Raw genomic sequence first — 17,231 nt, forward strand, 5'->3', positions numbered from 1 at the left:
TCAAGGTAGTCCTCTGGAAAGCTTTGACGATGTCGCATACATATTTCTGACATTCGCTGCCTGAGTTGTGCAAGTTTTGCTTCTGAATTCTGGGCTTTCTAAAGATTGAAGTGGTCTCGCTTTTGAATCCGGCCTCTCTCCTGAGAAATGATATACCCTTGCTTTCACAGAGCTGTCAACACACATGCGCAATCGAATTCGACAATCGATCGAGTCTAGGCAGTTGAAATGACCTCATTCAATCACGCCCAAAATTTGAGAGAGCTTCGGTATAATCCTTCAGAGAGAGAAAAAAAGTGCGATGTCTGCTTTTCCCAGCAGATGCCTCGCCGTCTCGATTAATTCTACCTAGTCTAAGCATAACGCCAGTCCCAGTAAAGAAAAAAAGAAAAACTCGTCCAACGTAAGGTGTTTTCCTATTCAGCACCTCGGAGGATCGGTTCAGGTTTCAATTAAACAACACTTTCTTAGCATACAGTTTCCAAAACGGCGCCAGTTTTATGTCAAAAGGGGGGCCCGAAGCGTGCACTATGTAGGCTCATCTTGCCATGGTAAAAAGATACTGGGACGCGAAGATGCGTGCACGCGGCATCTAGCCGTCAGACCCGAGTCCCTATATCTACGCACATGCAAGTTGTGAGGATCCACGGCCTCGGGGAGCCGCTGCCGGAGGGGTACCGCGCCGGACCTCTGAGCACTCATGCCGTTCAAGCAGTGCCGTTGACGGTGCCGTTGGCGCGGGTTCTCTCCAGGCAGACCTCCTTGGTGACTTCGTCGAGGCATCCGAGGGCGGCGGCCACCAGGCCGAGGATCGGGAGGGATGGGGTAAGCGGCGAGCTGAGATACTCGGGGTGGTACTGGACGCCGACGAAGTAGGGGTGGTTCTTGATCTCGATAATCTCCATGCGGTTGCCGGTCTCGTCCTTGCCGACAAAGGACAGGCCGGCCTTCTCGAGCTCGTCGACGTAGGCCGGGTTGACCTCGTAGCGGTGGCGGTGGCGCTCGTCCACGACGTCGGCGTTGCCGTACATGGCGCGGAGCTTGCTGTCCTCGCTGCCCGGCTGGAAGTGCGTGGTGCGCAGACCAAGGCGCATGGTGCCGCCCTTGGTCTCCTTGGAGCCCTCCGGCATGAAGATGACGACGGGGTGCTCGGCCTGCTCCTCGAACTCCTCGGAAGTGGCCCCGGCATGTCCGCACACGTTGCGGGCAAACTCGCAGACGGCCAGCTGCATACCGAAGCAGATACCCAGCCAGGGGGTGTTGTGTTCTCGCGCCCACTGGGTAGCCTTGATGATGCCCTCGGTCGCTCTCTCGCCGAATCCTCCGGGGACAACCACGCCGGACGCCGAGCAGACATCGTGCCACGCCTTGTGGTACAGGGCGGGGTCAACCTCGCGGGTCGAGTTCTCGAGGTGCTCCGAGTTGACCCAGATCAGGTTCAGCTTGCGCTTGCAGAAGATGGCCGCGTGTTCCAGCGACTTGTAGAGACTGAGGTAGCTGTCGTGAAGCTCGACGTACTTGCCAACAAGGGCAATGTCGACCGTCTCGGTGTAGGTCTTTGAGATGACATCCTTCCACTTCTGCCAAATCTCCGCACCCATCTTGACCTGGGCCGGCTCGGGCGTGAGCTTGTCCAGCGCCAGCAGCACGCCCAGAACATCGGAAAGGCCTTGCTCCTTGAGAAGCAGGGGCACCTGGTATACGGTGGGCATGTCTCTGACGGCAATCACCTGCTCGGTCTCGACCTGGCAGTGAAGGGCGATCTTCTTGATGGTATCGGGCTCGAGGGGACGCTCGCAACGGCACGCAATCTGCAAAGCCGTTAGTCGATTGACGAAAGAACAGTCGTCGTACCAGGAGGATGCTTTACCAAATCAGGAATGAGACCAGCACTGCGTATGCTCTTGACAGCGTGCTGGGTGGGCTTTGTCTTTTGCTCGCCGTTGATGACGGGAACATATGAGACCTGGATGTTGACAAAGTTGTTCTTGCCGATCCTGTGGCGGAGTTGTGTGAGGGCTTCAACGAAGGGCATATTCTCGATGTCGCCGACTGTGCCGCCCTGTCAAGAAAGTTAGAGGCAGGTTAAAGTATGGTAAGATGGGTTAGAAAGGGGTTGAATGTACTAGTTCAACTATAAGGGAGTCAGCGGGCGGCTGGTCTATCTTGCAGTCGTGGAGGTTGAAGACGTACCAATGCAAACATCGGGCTCGGCGCCCGACTCATCAATGGGGAGTCTGGCGACGCGCTCAATCCACTCCTGGATGAGGTTGGTGACGTGAGGGACGACCTGGACCGTCTTGCCGAGGTAGTCGCCGCGGCGCTCCCTCAGACCAACCTCCAGATTGATCTTGCCGGTTGTGATGTTGTGGTCTCGGGACAGGTTGATGCCCAGGTATCTCTGGTAGTGTCCGAGGTCCAGATCGCACTCGCCACTATAGCCTCGGGAGTCAGTCCCACCGCATGTCAAACTTTTTCAGGGGACCCGAAATCGAATCTGGTGCGAGACACTCGTCTTTGGCTGCCAGATTGATCATTGAAGGGGAAGAAAGCACTGCGGGAGCGTCATACCCGTCGTCCAGAACAAAGCACTCTCCGTGATCCTTCGGGTTCATGGTTCCGGCATCGATGTTCAGGTAAGGATCGATTTTCTGTTGTCGTGATTCGAGTTAGAGCTCGATCCATGGCGTTTCAGGGCGAGACTGGGGGTAGGTGATGCTCACGATGCAGGTCACTCGGAGTCCGAGAGTCTTGAGGAGCTACGGAGCGTCAGTGTCCAAGGAACTGCCAGAGACGAGACGAAGCATCAAAGCCTACCAGGCCGGTGGACGAGGCAATAATGCCCTTTCCGACACCTGCCGCGCTGTTAGCAGATCATGTAACGAGGCCGTGTGCGATCAGGACGTCACCGTACCGGAAATCACACCGCCCGAGACCAGAATGTAGCGCATGGTGACAAGAACAGTTCGTCAAGATCGGAGAATAATGATGTGTTGACGATGACTGCGCATGTGAAGTTGCAAAGAGATTTCCAACTTTTTTTTTTTCTGCCCAGAGGTCGCGGTCCGATGGTCCGTGCACTGCCCCGCATCTGGCAGGCGGCCAATGAGTCCTCGCCGAGATCCCGCTAATGGTGCACACCGCCTTTGGTTCTGCCGGGCAGTATCTGGAGGGGTTCCCGAGGTTTTGCATATGCACGCGCTTTAACGTGTCTCTTGCCGGTGGCCGTGTAAAGGCGTGAATCATTTCCAGGGAGATTCACGATCACAGCCGGGCTGAAAGAGCCACAGCTTCTACGAGGATTTGGGCGAACATGCAGAGGAATGCTCGTGTGCAGTCATTTGGAGGACGGTATCTTTACACTGTGTGCTTGGGCAGCTGCTCTGCTTCTCTGTGCTGGTTGATCTCCCGACTAGACGTACCAATGGCCACCACTGAGGCTATTCCTCACCACATTTACACACCTGATACCCAAACTCATGGTGTTTAATGCTTTGACCGAGGGCCTTTCGAGCATCGTTGCAATCAATGGCAGAGAGATCTCATTCTTCTACATCCCTGCAACCTACTTTTCATTTATTGATGCTCGGCTATGAGCCTCTGTCATACCAGAGAATGCCCGGCTGAACCTTGAGCTGCACCAGGGCAGCTATATAATTCCACGAAACAATCGCCACGGAGAGCAAAGGTTCCATCGTTGCGCCGCTCCAGAGGCATCTACAATTGTTTTATCTTGCAAACTTTCCCATGCAAGCAAACATCCCCTTTCAGCTTGATCGAACAAGGCTTCCCATGCTCATCTCCGCCCCCACTCACAAGACCTCCCCATGCAAAAAGGGTTACACTGGAGCCCATGTCCCGAGCCTCAACGTCCACGAACTCGGCAATTACCATGAATTCGGTCCCGAGGCGACCATTACAACTAAATCTCGTGGTTTCAGTGTTTTCCTGATCTAAAGGCTTCGCTATGAAGGGATGGGGATACATAATGCTTGAACTGGACAACTTGTTCATCAACGGTGTTGACATCTGGACAATCTAGTAGGAACTCACCCCCGATACGAGAGACTTGAAGCCATCTTGAAGATGCAGGCTACAATCTTTACCATTGCGATAGTCTCCTCTTATAACACGGCCAGGACGGTTGACAAGTAAGGAGCCATATCATCATGCCATGAACCATCTGCTCACGCGTAGTAGCAACAGGAGTTGCAACTGCTCCTCAAGCACCAGATTGCAAAGTCCAAGATCTCAAGCTGTGCACTGTTACCATAACTACAACACACAACACATCAACACTAGCAATCTGGAGCCAGCCGGTCCTCAAACTTCAGCTTCAAATTACGCTTGTTTTAGTATTAAGACTACTCTACCACATGTAACCTAATCATAAGTCTTTATAAAAACCAAAGGCCTTCATATCACATCACATCATAACCACCGCCCTTACAAACGCCTCCGCATAAAGCTCCTCGGATCCGATAAAGTAGCCGCAGTCCGCACATTCAGCCTTCTCCTGCCGTGAGAAGAAGTTGGCTTGCCAGAATGCTCCTTGCCCTGGCCGAAGATAGCCCACTCCGCCACCGTAGCACCAGTGCCGTTCTTCGCCTTGACGTCCACGGGGTCGAGGCCCTGGTTTCCAACGATGAGGAGAGACGCGTATCGGGATGCGGCGACGGGGTGCGACAGAGTAACGTTTGTCGTGTTGCCGATGGGGATGGCGATGGCGTTGAGGTCCTTTGTCGAGACGTACGGGTCGGACAGCGCAATGTTCGTCAGGGAGGTGACGGTCGTGTACTTGGCGCTGTGCTCGTGCGAGGCGAGCGCCGTTGCGGGATCGCTCAGGGCCTCGTCGTGGAAGATGACGGTGGCGTTGACGGGAGGGGCCTGGGCCCAGTCGAAGTGGAAGCCCGACACCAGAGATCCCACGTCCTCCTTGTCCAGAGACACGGTGATGGAGCTGATCGTGTCGGCGGCGGCGGGCTGCCACTTGGTGGACGCGGCGCCGTCGACGGCGGCAATGGGGAACTGGCCGGGGACGTAGTCGTTGGGGGAGCTGGCGGCGCGGCACTGCACCAGGTTGCCGGCGTATGTCTGCTGCGAGCCGATCTGCTTGTTGGGGACGACGACGGAGCCCTTGACCGGCAGGCGATACGCGGTAGGGTCCTCTTCGGGGCCGGCGTGGATGGTGATGGGCTTGCGAGCAAAGCGCTTGTCCGCTCCGTCAAGCGCAGCAACACCAGAGGCCCGGCTGAGGGTCGTGTGGGTGTAGTTGGACCAAGCCGAGATGGGCCAGCCGCGCCAGTAAAACGTCCTGTATCTCAGATACGGGATCTGAGGGGGCAGGTTGGGCTCGATGTGGATGACGTCGTCTGGCACCAGCCGGAGACCGAGGTAGCCAAAGAGGACGACCTGGTGGGCGCCGCCGTGGCCGGTGAGGAAGGGGTAGGCAGGGTGCGTGCCGCCGTTGACGCTGGCGTCGTCGATGAGCTGCTCGGACAGCTGGTAGAAGGGGGCGCGGGCGTAGGGCTTGAATGCGTTTTGGGCGTAGGTGTATGCGGAGCAGCCCGAGGGAGAGATTTCGTTGGCGACGATGGAGAAGAAGGCATATGTCATGGCCGGCCCGTCGGGTGACTGCTTGATGGCATACTACAGGCAGAAGATGTTAGCCATGGCGTTGCATTGTAGCTCATTGACGGGGGGGCAGACTTACGTAGTCGAGGTCGTTGAGAGCATCTTGCGCGCTGTAGTTGGTGCCGTAGCTCAGGGGGTACGTGAGCATAATGACGTCGGCCTGCTTGACCACTGCGGTTCCGTTCATGGCGGTGAACTCAAGCGTCACCCCGTTCTCGCGAAGAACCAGGACGTTGGACGCCATGTCGTTCCACGTCTTGTTCTGCTCGAGGCCAAACTGCTTGCGGAAGCTGTTGGCCTTTTGGAGCGTCTCTGCGATGAGCGGCATCGTGTATCCACCGGCGTCGACGTGGTTTGCATATTCATCCTATCTCGCAATGTCAGCCCAAGGAAAATCAATTGGAAGAACAGGTAAAGCCTACAGGATCGGTCATGTTGGTCAGCGTCCACGACGTCTTGTTAGGCTTGAGCAGGTTGCCGTACAGCTGGGCAACCGAGTCGTACACCGGGAAGAGGTTCTTCTCAAAGCCGTCGGTGTCGCCGTTCACCACCCACTGGTTGACCAGAGAGATTCCAATGTCTCCGTTCAAATGGTACTCGTAGTCCCAGCAAGGGCCCGTCGCGGTGCAGTTTCCATAGCGGCCGCTGGTCCAGGGAAACACGGCCGCAGAGGCCGAGAAGAAGGTCTCGTTCTGGGAGCCCGCATAGGCAGTCTTGATGTTCTCCTTGGCTTGGCCGTACCGTGCCAGGCGGTAGTTTGTGATTCTCTCAGCCGCTTCCGGGTGAGCCGCCACCAGGCCGGGCTGCATCCAGAGGTCGGCGTCCCAGAAGATCTGTCCGGCATACGAGTCCGAGGTCAGTCCGCCGACGGAGATGCTGTCCACGTTGACCGGGGCTCCGTCGACTGCCTTGACGCCGTTCTTGCCCACCGTGTTCTGCAGCAGATAGTAGGTGTTGGTGACGGCAATGATGGCAGAGTCAATGATGTGGCTGTCGGCAGGGAGCTTGCCCGTCTTGGGGTCGGCGAAGCTGTCGACGGAGCTCTCGGGCATGACTGTAGCCCATTCCTCCACGTGAGCCTTGAGGGACTTGGTGTATCCGTTGCTGAGACCTGCAGCGGCTGCCTTCTTGGCGACTTGCTTGGGGTTCTTGAAGGCATCAGAGGAGGCAGCTCCCACAAACTTGGTCACTCTCACGGTACGTCCGGCTGAGAACTTGACGGGAACAGCCTGTGCAATAGACGACGCATTGGCATGCACATATGGCTTGTTGTGGACAATCTTGCGGCCCGACAGATTAACACCTCCAGAGCCAGTGATGTCCGCATAGACGTAGGCCGTCACGTTGGCGACGCCATTGGGTCGCACCGCCGCGAAGATGGCACTGCCGTCCTCGCCGGATTCGACAAAGTCGGTACGCACGGCAGCGAAGCCATCGAGGACGTTGACAATCGAAGCCTGCACGTTCTTGGACGCGGTGACTTGCATGTCGACCACGGCCTGGTTCACGTACAGTTTGTTGGCAAAGAGGCGGTACGAGACGTCAAAGGAGCCCTTGTTGCCCTTGGGCGTCCACTTGTACGACCAGCTCAGGACGCCGGCCTTGTAGTCGTACGTCGAGCGGAAGTCGGAGATGGTCTTGTTGCTGACCGTGGCATCGAGGTACGTGTCGCCCCCGAGGTCCAGGATGAGGCCGCTCCAGTGCGGGACGCCGCTGATGGCCGTGTCCGAGCCGTACTGCGAGAGCCACGGGAAGTTGGTCCCGTTCATCGCGGGCTGCGCGTCCCAGAAGCCGGCAATGGTGGCAAACGACTGCCGCCGCGAGAACAGGGGCCAGCCGCTGATGACATCGCCGGCCGCCTCGGTGTCGACCTCGAAGAAGGGCCCGGCGCTGGCGACGTTGATGCCCAGGTAGCCGTTGGCCACGGAGCCGCGGGCCTCGAAGGCGCCCTGCTTGAGCTGCGTCGTGCTGAGCAGCCAGTTGTCCTCGTCCCACGTTACGCCGGCGAAGTCGGTCTTGTAGACGTTTCTGCTGAAGTGGGAGTCCGCGTCTGAGCCGTCGTGTCTGTTGAGACATTTGGTGACGCGGTCAACGAGTGTCGTGCCTTGGGCGGGAGAAACGAGCTGCAGCAGCGACAGCAGCGCCGCCGCGGAAGAGATCTGGAAGCACGAGAGTCAGCATGGGTTATACATACGTGCTCCCTCAAGTGAGGCACATCACGGGCACACTCACTGTCGACCGCATTGTGCAGCCTTTCAACTGCCTTTACGAGGAAACAAGACGCCAATTGGAACCTCGCCGGACAAGAAACACGCAAGATGCCTGCCTACGGAGTGTCGCAACTGCATGCAGACACGAGCTGGGGTTCCATCGAGACGCTGGATATGCGGCCTGCTGCCCGGTATTTAAGCTATCCAGCTCCCAGCCCCCGGCGTTGGCATCTCTCCATGCAGATCACCGTCTTTGGCATGATTCGGTGACATCGCGTGGGAAGAGGCAATGGGGGCAAAGCTGGGGTGCGTGGTTCTGTCATACGGAGGAACTGGATCCTGGCCAGGATCTCCCCCCCATTCTTCCCCCCCAGTTCGGGTTCTTCCAAGCATTGTCGTCGTGCCTTGCTTGACTCGACCTAGACTCCTCAGCAGCAGGTGAAGTTATGTCGTCACAGCCGTTTAGCCGTCTTCCAAGTATTCACCAACAAGCTTGACGGCGTCAGGTCCGCGATGGATCCCCCCGAGAGACAGGCAAAAGCATTGACGCTAACTGCAAACCGTCTCCAGCGCTCCACGATCATGGAACCCGCATCCTCGCAAATATCGACAAGGCTGCTGGCGATTTCGGTGAATTACCCCACAAAGATGCCCCAGACACAACGGCAGCGAGCCGGCAAAAGGGCCGATAGAGCCAGAGAGCCCCCATGGCACACACACCCGCTGGTCCGCGCACCAGGCACAAGGAGATGCTGAGGAGGAGCATGTCAAGGAGAGGGAGCCACTTGTAGTGAGAGGGGGCATTGCAGCTAGTAACGCATGCAGACGCCGGTTTCGGTGAGGATCGAGCTTTTGGCAGCCTCGTCGCCGTGATGATCTGCCCTGACAATTGTGCCCTGGTCCGGTGCCTGGGCTATTTCGCCGGCGACATGGCGGGCAAAAGTTCCTCGTGGGAGAGACCCAGTCTGCGCCTGCATGGCCATCCATACCATACCGAGATAGCCGGATGGGGGGAAGCCAACGGCCATGCCGTCAGAACTGTATTTCCCATGAGGCTTCGAGAACATCCGATCCGGAGGATGCAATCCTGCCGACGGGCGCCCAAGACCAGGGAGTTCCCCAGACTTGGTGACCTATGCTTCCTCTGTTTGGCAATGGAGAGGCTCAATGGAGTAACAGCTGCGATCAGAGAGACCGTGGAAAAGCCTGGAATCTCATGCAACTCTCCCCGGCTCCAGGTCGAGCTCTGCAAGCATCTGTGCCGGCCCGACTGAATGGGCACTGCGGGCTGGAGTAGCCACTTGCAGGACAAGGCTCTCTGCTCATGATCGGCGGTTCCGAGTCGTACAGCTTAGCAATCAGTCAAGTCGGCTGCATGTTTTGCCATTTGCATCTCGTCGAGATTTGTAGCGTTAGCAACAGGCTGGCATGAGAGCCAATGCAGGCAGTTGGCTATACGTTCAATTAGACTCACATCAGGATTGTTAGACTTTCGCTCCATTGATCTAGAACCAGCGTTAGGAGGCACACGGGCTATCTGTCAGATGTCACGTCAGTTGATCGGCAACCTTGTCTGGTTCTGATTGTGCTGTTTTGACAGTCAGCACTCAAGTGTCATCTTACCCGTCTGTGCTCTACTATATCTCCCACGCAGTCCCGTACGCTACCTATGTAGGAGTTCACTGACCATGTCCAGTGGCCCGACAACTTAGCAGGTGATACTCGAAATAAATCACTGCTACAGATGCAGAATTGGACCCTGTGTTTACTTTTCATCGACCCGTAACTGCTGTAGGGTAGAACCCAGCATTACAGAGTCGCCAGGATATTCAACTGTCTGAGTCCTCGCCGCCTTGGCGACTGCTCACTGTTTGTCCAAAAAACGAGTCACAACCAGGCGACTCACAATCATGCCCAAAAGGCGAATACGAGACGTCACGCTGCCGAGCCAGATTCTGGGAACCAAGACGGAGAATCTCGATCAAACTTGCCTTTTGTAAGACAAGCACCAATAACATCGAGAAAGCTAAGTCGTCCAAAGTGACACATGCGGCTGCTGAATTCATCATGATCCTGGATGTTGTTGCCCGAGTCACCCGGCATCTCCTGCTTGATGGCAGAGAATCGTCTTACATGCCCGCGTCGACGTCTATTACAACCATGAACCTTCAACTTTGTAAACAATCACCACTTCACTAGCACATCTAGCACTGCCGTAGCAAACAGCACCATATCCCCCCTTAGCAGCACCATCGTTTACCAGCCCATCAAATCACACAATGCCTCTGAGAATCATCGACAATCTGGCTATCCAGCGAGAACTAAAGCAGGGCGCCACCACCAAGCTCAACACCAGCCTCCACACCGCCGCAGAGGCACCAAGAGATCCGATCCCGTCTAACAAACCGTTCAGCTTCGACAAATGGCTGCCCCTGATCCTCAGGTCGCGAGAGATCCCTGCCTCGGCTCTCCAGGTCGTCGTCCTCCGTCGTCCGCAGATCGAGCTCCTGGCCAAGGCTGCGGCTGCTTCCATCCACACGCGCGAGCTCAACCGAGCCTACGCGGAAGACCTGGAAGAACAAGTCCACCCTGCGTTCCAGGCGCTTACCTTTCCGCCCGAGGGACTCTTTATGCGTCTGGGAGCGTGTCCGCCAAAGGACGGCGCACACACGGCTCCTGGCGTGCTCGCGCTGCGTTCCGTGGAGGACATTGTGCTTCGCATGACGACGTCGCTGCGGGCCCGGAGCGCTCTCACCAACGTCCTTAACAGCGATGCCGAGGAGACTCAGGCCTATTTCCTTCCGTTCGACGACAGACTGCAGCCGTTCCGAGAATATCGCGTCTTTTGCTGCCCCGAATCGCTCCGCATCACCGCCGTCAGTCAATACGAATGGCACAAGCCATGGACCTTTGCCCACTTCGACAAGGGCGTGATGTCGTTGAGGGCTCAATTGATTGTCCTCGCCCTCAAGAGGCTGCAGGAGAAAATTCTCGAGTTTATGCTTGCGCATGAGGATCGCGAGCTGGAGGGGGTGATTCGCAGGCAGGGATTCACCTTTGATGCGGTCTATGACCGGGGTATGGCCTGCTGCAAGTTGATCGAGCTCAACACGTTTGGCGTGCGGAGTGCTTGCGGGTCATGTCTCTTTCACTGGTTGGAAGACCGCGCCCTGCTCTACGGAGCGTCGGTCGATATCGAGTGTCGTGTGACGGTGGCCCATGAGGATACCACCTGGGATGAAGAGACGATGAGTCGTAACGAGGCCGTGTTGAATTGGCTCGAGTCGTTTGATTCAAGGAGACGGCCGAGGCTTCCGGAGTAAAGAGGAAATGATACACTCGCCGCAGTACTTGATGCGACATACTGAGCTTCTCGGATGAGAGATGGGAAATATCGATACCTTGGGCTGCCTCCATGACGAGCGCCAGTTGCGGCCAACCAAACCTTGACAGGCCTTTATTGTACATGGTAGTTGGAAGGGGAGAACGCAAAGTTGTATTAGAGGAGATGACATTATAATACAATGCTGGGAGATTATCTGTTATACAAGAGCCAAGAGGTCCAATCCCACCCCGGTCATCATGCTTACAACGATGCTCTGCCTCTATCCTCCTCCAGCTCTGGGTATTCCGGCAGCTGCCACTTGGACGTCATCTCATCCAAGCCGCTCATTTCACCCCAGCGAAACCACGACGCCACTCTCGCAAACGTATGAACCACCCAGATCCCGAGAGCCGTCTTGGGCATGAGCAGGTCCTCGAACCACTCGTAGCCGCCGTGCATGGATGTGGCAACGGGCCGGAACTTTTCCTCGTAATTCTCGGCTCCCTGGACAATGGCCGCTGTCGGTGATGAACTGTCCTTGTTCAACAGCGCTGCGATCTCTCCTGCTAGTACATAGGCCCCTACTAAGCCCCATGCGCATCCGTAGCCGCCTGCTGTATGGCAGTGAGCTGCGTCGCCGAGGAGGACGACTCGACCCTTGGACCACGATCCTGGAGGCAGATGCACCTCTTGGATGGGCGTAATGTATAGGTCGTCTGCCTCTGGAGCATGTAGAAGCGCATCCATAAACCGATCGCATTCCCATCCACCTCCCTGGAACAAATCAGCCAAAGCTTTCTTGATTCTTGCCTGATCTCCGGATTCAAGCGCCGCGTTAAGATCCGGCTTCTTCCCGCGGAACATCACGTACACCCGCGTCAGTTCGGGAACGTCTTTCCTCGTGCCAATCATGCGCGCCCCTGGCAAGTGACAAAAGGTTGCCCGGTCCGAGTCCCCGGGCCTCGTGGGGACGCTGTAGTAGCCGATGTAACCCCCCATCGAGCGCCTAGGATCCGGGGCGCCCTCGCCGAGCATCATCCTGCGCGTCCAGGAGCGGGTTCCGTCTGCGCCGACGACGAGGTCAAAGGCTTCTTCGTGGCCGTCTTGGAACGTGACGTGGACTTTTCCGTCGGGATCGTTCTCGTTGTCTTGGGTGAAGCTCTTGATGGTGGTGTTGAAGAGGTGCCGCACGTTGGGGTGGTTTTCTGTAAGTGCGTACAGGATCCTGACTAGATCCCCTCTCATGATTTCATATTCTGATGTGAAGCCTTGTCTCCCCGAGCCGCTCTTTGCAACTGGGAAGAATGCTTTTGTGTTGCCGCTGCGGTCGATGAGTTGCATGCCGGGCTCGTGGACGGCTGCTGCTCGCACGGCCTCTTCGATGCCCATCTTCTTCATCAGGGGGACGCCTTGGCCGCGGAGGTCGACTTGCTGGCCTGAAGCGCGGATTTGGGGGGCTCGTTCGACGAGGGTGATGTGCGCGCCGGTGCGGAGGAGCCAGTATGCCGCTGCTGGGCCGGCGATGCCGCCTCCTATGATGAGGACTTTGAGAGGTGCCATGATGAGGTGGTGTCACTGATGAATGAGAAGTAGATGATGACTATCTGGAGTGCTAATGTGTTGGGAGCTTGACAACTTCTATGGATCGAAACAACTTCAGGCAGCGAGAAAGGAACTATATAACCATAAACCTAGAGGCCATCGTAGCCATTTCCTTTCTATTCAAGCCTCAGGCAAGCCTGAACGACCCGAACCCTCCTCTCCCGTGCGACGTCGACGCACAACGGGCGAAACCACGCGTCACTGTCAAACTAGCAAACAAGTTCCATCACCAGGTAGCACGGATGGCGCCAGGCATGAAGGCCGTTGCAAAGTTGTATGAATGGCCCAAGGAAGAGATGCCTAGCGGCGCCACAGCGATCCTTCGGCAGGGATATGAAGGGGGGGGCACTAAGAATTCAGGTTTACGACGTAGACGCTTTTTGCGTGGAATGCTTTGATTGATTGCTATTACTGTACTACTGAGGCTTCACAATGGCCAACTTTGTCATAAGCGAAGAAGGGCGGCCTGTTTGAAAAAGAGTCAAAATGCCGGGTGGGTTGGAGTGCGTGGACGGGGACACGTGTATTTCATGCGTGGAGGTTGGAGCTAATGCGTGCTGCCGAGATGACAAGCTTCTGTGATGGGGAACACTGCATGAAGTCCGTTGACTCATGGTTGGGCGTGGCGTGTGTGAGGTCGAGAGATGCTTCGGATGAGTGTCTTCTGAGTGCATTCGGTGTTACGTTGAGGATGGTAAACTCCGTGCTTCTGGCCGTTGAGGTGTTACTCGAGATACGCATAAGAGCTTGTTTGATCGGATGTAAGTCGTCCTAACGCCCCTTTGCCGGAAATAATGTGTAACATCGTCAAAATGCCTGCAGCTTGGGCTCCAGACCTTCATCATCGTGAGCCTCGACTCGGACAATTCGTTGCCTAATCTGCGTATATCCCCCTGCTAGCTTCAGAAGCCGATGTGCCTCTGCGGCTTTGGTTGCCTTTCCCTGCCGCTACAAAGCTTGACCTATCCTGCCCTCGGTGAATTCGGTGAATTCGGTGAATTGACATGGATGCCTTCAGAGAACCCGAGATCTGCCTCTGGGTCGGCGCTCGGCCTCGCTTTCCACGATTACGTCCGACCTTGCGTCTTCCTCTTCGTCTGCTCCGACTTCTCCTCTTCTGTTTCAGTTCCACACATCTCTCTTTGGTATTCAAAACCCATCCTGAAAAGAGTCCGACGGTCTGGCTGTGTGCATGGTAAAGATTGCACTTCCCTCCCTTCACGGGGAAGCAGAGCCCCGAGTATTGTTCCAGCTTCGGAGCTCTTCTACTGACAGTGCAGCACTTGCGCGAGCCACAAAAGAACTTCAAAACTCAAGCCAACAGCTTCCTCGGGGAGGGACCGCAAACGATGAGCGAAGAATACTCTCGGCATCGGCAAGCTTGCGCTGATGGCAGAGCGTCTGGCCCAGGAGCAACGAAATCAACTGAGCCCTTCGATAGATCGGATCAAGGCCCTTCTGGTCCACCATTTGCTTGCTGCGGCGGCGCTCTTCCTCTGCCTGCGTAAACTTCTTTTGCTCGTGGAGCAAGTTGTCCAAGAGCGCTGATACACGCCGCTGTTTCTTGATGAGGTCCAACGCAGCCACTTGGTCTAGATCTTTGGCCGGTGGCTTCTCTCCCGTTTTGCGGCTCCCAGTGTGTTGATGATTCAAGTTCTCAATCGATCTTGTTCCTGCCGATAGTCTCGAGGCATCGTCAGTCGTGCAAGTCAGTCACCAAGTCGGAGCACATACCACTTCGTTTGGCCAAATCGAGAGCAACAGCCGTGTTGTGAGCCCCATGCATATGGGGCTTCAATTGATCAATGGATCTCTTAAAGTCTTCTGTAGGGGGGGAAGGTTGGCAGTCAACTTCCGTACATGTATGTACTCGGACTTGTTCCTGTTAGTGGACAATTTGGCTATGTGCTGATCCGGACATTCATGCCAGCAGTGGGACGTTGAAAGAAGACAAGAGCTTCAACGCAGAAACCTGTCACGTCGTTGAAGATGTGTAACGTTTTCGTCTGCATATTCAGATCATACTGGAGGTTCTGATTGAGCTCTATTCGCGGAAGGTTCTCCTCCAGGACTTGCACCATGGCCTGTGATCTGCTGCACAGCCAATGAGTGAGACCTGTATGATTAGCCTCGGCTAGACTCATGCTATTTCATTCAGCTCAACTAATAAAGCTTATGCTGGAGATCAAGATGCTCTCGCCTGAAGGATGAGTTTGACCGGAGCCCGTAGTGGGCAGAAGCAATCCGCCTTGGCCTGCGCCGCAAGCTCCATCATTGACGAAAGCGACTGCAACCCTCCTGTGTTTCACTGAAATTTATCCAATAGCTGGGATGATATATTTCTCTCAAGTTGGCGATTCTCTTGGTCGACGTACTGAACGAGATTTGAGACACTCGTCGTCTGACTGATGCAGCTTTTGAAGAGCTGATCTCCGCTGTTGAGTTGAAGAAACAGTGACCCGGCGTAAGTAATTGCTCTCTGTTCGGGCGACATTGGGCAATCAGAGGTTTCTGACACCATTGTTGCGGATGTATGATGACTGCGAGTAACTGAACGAGGTGTTTGGGGTGATGCTTCATGTGAGGGGCAAGATCGTGCGTGGCTGACGGAATCACGATTTCAACGAAGCACCACAGCTCCAAGGAGAGAATAGGTAGACTAATATGCCTGTCGGTCTTAGGCAGACATCACTCCTTTGTAATGCAAGGAAATGTTCAGCTGCTTCGCCCCCGACATTTCACATCAAAGCGGCCCTCATCGTCCAGTGGTCAAAGAATGGCCACAGCGCCTGCAACGTTCCGTAGCCGCTCAAACGACTCCACGTTGTTTGTGGCAGCGCTATGGATAAGTAGAAGTTCCGTTCTATGACTGCAATCACGATAGGGACTAAGTCTCGAGGTTCACGGGGCCGCCCCTTTGCCGTAACCACGCGAGATGCATGCATATATGTATATGCTTGTTGATAACCTCATGTTGTTGCTCACCTCATGATGCATCTGTTGGAGTAGAATATTTCAGGAGCCGTACCCTTTGCTGCATTCATTGCGGAATCTTGATCAAAAGGGTACAAATCGTCACGAAGATATTGATAGTGATCCAGAGAGGCCAAGCAGATCACACCTCTCCTTGGTATGGCGGCAGCTTCAGGACGAGCACGAACAGAATACAGACAGCAAATATGAAGTGTCAGCAGCTCAGGCCACCATCTCATAAACCGCATCAGTTCGAGTGACGTGGACGTCTGCTTGATCGTAGCCGCCTCTTGAGCTGATTTTGCATCTGGTTTCGATTTTGAAGCCGAGACCTTGAGTAGCGGATTGCGATCTACCTGCCGTCTTGCTCCGGAGTGAGTATGTCAAGATCGTGTTGACGAACAGACATCTTACATGGAGGGCGTTGACGTCATTTTGACACAGAAAGTGCTTCCCGGCAGAGGATATCGTGTGTTAAATATGCGAGAACACAGGGCTGGGCATAAAGCAGTAGAGATCGACCCAAGTATCGACATTGATTGACAGGGTTCTGATTTTCGAGGTGCCTGAATAACCCGATGAGTATGTATTCCGCACTTATATGTACGGAGCATACAACAAGGATTCATACGAACAAGGTATCCCACGTATATATAATCCGTTGGTGCAAATTACTGGACAGTCAACTATTCTGAATCATTGAATGGGACCAAAACAAAAAGATACAGCCGGCTTCAGTTGTCCCACGTGACAGCGAAATCTTGAGTCTTATGCACTACAACTTCTCCTTAACACGTCGAGTGTTCCACGGGTCTTGACTCTATTCGCTTAAAACGTGTTGGTTGGACCATCCTTGCTCACCTACCAAGTCTGGGTGCAAGTAACACTTTCTGCCAGTAGTGTCTCGGTTTCTCTAGACAGTATCCGCGATTCTCACAGTTTCAGTGCTTCTGGAGACTACGTGTACGCAGTTTATTTGCTTAGGCGCTCACCATACGATAGATAAATACATGTATATACACAATAAGGGGCAGGTAGAAGCTCCCTAGCTGATAGACTACTAACGGGAAAGACTGCCCTGTCACGTTTAAACCCTACCTAGATATTTGGATCTGGCCATGGTACCAATCAAGTCGTAACAAGGTCAAATACAACCGTAAGAACGTTACTCAGTTGTACGAAAAAAGCACAAGGTAGTTTCCTAGTTAAAACCGGCGGAGCAAGGGTTTCTGATGCTTCACAGTCTGTGCCATGGTAGATCTACCGAACGGTCAAAAAACGGAGTATGCGTCGGCGATGAATGTTTCCCACCGTCCAGCAAAATAATCGAAACTGCACGGAAGAAGAAAAATGTGCGCGTCCTCTGAGGGTCTTTGGCCTCTGAAAAGGCGACGTTGGTTGGACAATGAGATGCAAATGTACATGGGGCGTGCTCAGCTCATAAATGTCGTGTGCCTCTTCTTTCGAAGATGTTCGCTACAAGCAGA

General features: G+C 55.0%; 7 protein-coding genes across 7 annotated transcripts; 2 read left to right on the forward strand and 5 right to left on the reverse strand.

Moving 5' to 3' along the window:
* Positions 1–707: 707 nt before the first annotated feature.
* Positions 708–2,951, reverse strand: CCMA1212_010025 (uncharacterized protein; the record flags this gene model as incomplete). The annotated part of the gene is made up of 8 exons (XM_073707080.1): positions 708–1,811; positions 1,871–2,062; positions 2,127–2,134; positions 2,194–2,435; positions 2,572–2,651; positions 2,724–2,759; positions 2,818–2,855; positions 2,915–2,951. The coding sequence occupies 8 exons, from the start codon at positions 2,949–2,951 to the stop codon at positions 708–710; spliced, it is 1,737 nt and encodes a 578-aa protein (XP_073554380.1).
* Positions 2,725–2,946, forward strand: CCMA1212_010026 (uncharacterized protein; the record flags this gene model as incomplete). The annotated part of the gene is made up of 1 exon (XM_073707081.1): positions 2,725–2,946. One exon carries the CDS (start codon positions 2,725–2,727, stop codon positions 2,944–2,946), a length of 222 nt encoding a protein of 73 aa, XP_073554379.1.
* Positions 2,952–4,446: 1,495 nt separating the features above from the next.
* CCMA1212_010027 (Acid trehalase) lies at positions 4,447–7,878 on the reverse strand (the record flags this gene model as incomplete). The annotated part of the gene is made up of 4 exons (XM_073707082.1): positions 4,447–5,649; positions 5,714–6,001; positions 6,057–7,793; positions 7,867–7,878. 4 exons carry the CDS (start codon positions 7,876–7,878, stop codon positions 4,447–4,449), a joined length of 3,240 nt encoding a protein of 1,079 aa, XP_073554378.1.
* A 775-nt stretch (positions 7,879–8,653) lies between these two features.
* CCMA1212_010028 (uncharacterized protein) lies at positions 8,654–8,872 on the reverse strand (the record flags this gene model as incomplete). Its single annotated transcript, XM_073707083.1, has 1 exon — positions 8,654–8,872. The coding sequence occupies one exon, from the start codon at positions 8,870–8,872 to the stop codon at positions 8,654–8,656; it is 219 nt and encodes a 72-aa protein (XP_073554383.1).
* Positions 8,873–10,123: 1,251 nt separating this feature from the next.
* Positions 10,124–11,167, forward strand: CCMA1212_010029 (uncharacterized protein; the record flags this gene model as incomplete). Its single annotated transcript, XM_073707084.1, has 1 exon — positions 10,124–11,167. The coding sequence occupies one exon, from the start codon at positions 10,124–10,126 to the stop codon at positions 11,165–11,167; it is 1,044 nt and encodes a 347-aa protein (XP_073554382.1).
* A 263-nt stretch (positions 11,168–11,430) lies between these two features.
* On the reverse strand, positions 11,431–12,729 carry CCMA1212_010030 (Uncharacterized protein; the record flags this gene model as incomplete). The annotated part of the gene is made up of 1 exon (XM_073707085.1): positions 11,431–12,729. One exon carries the CDS (start codon positions 12,727–12,729, stop codon positions 11,431–11,433), a length of 1,299 nt encoding a protein of 432 aa, XP_073554435.1.
* A 1,347-nt stretch (positions 12,730–14,076) lies between these two features.
* Positions 14,077–15,292, reverse strand: CCMA1212_010031 (uncharacterized protein; the record flags this gene model as incomplete). The annotated part of the gene is made up of 4 exons (XM_073707086.1): positions 14,077–14,444; positions 14,506–14,595; positions 14,744–14,862; positions 15,288–15,292. 4 exons carry the CDS (start codon positions 15,290–15,292, stop codon positions 14,077–14,079), a joined length of 582 nt encoding a protein of 193 aa, XP_073554436.1.
* Between the last annotated feature and the right edge of the window lie 1,939 nt (positions 15,293–17,231).

This window comes from Trichoderma ghanense (genome assembly GCF_004382785.1).
Source record: "Trichoderma ghanense strain CCMA-1212 chromosome Unknown scaffold_21, whole genome shotgun sequence".
NCBI lineage: Eukaryota > Fungi > Ascomycota > Sordariomycetes > Hypocreales > Hypocreaceae > Trichoderma > Trichoderma ghanense.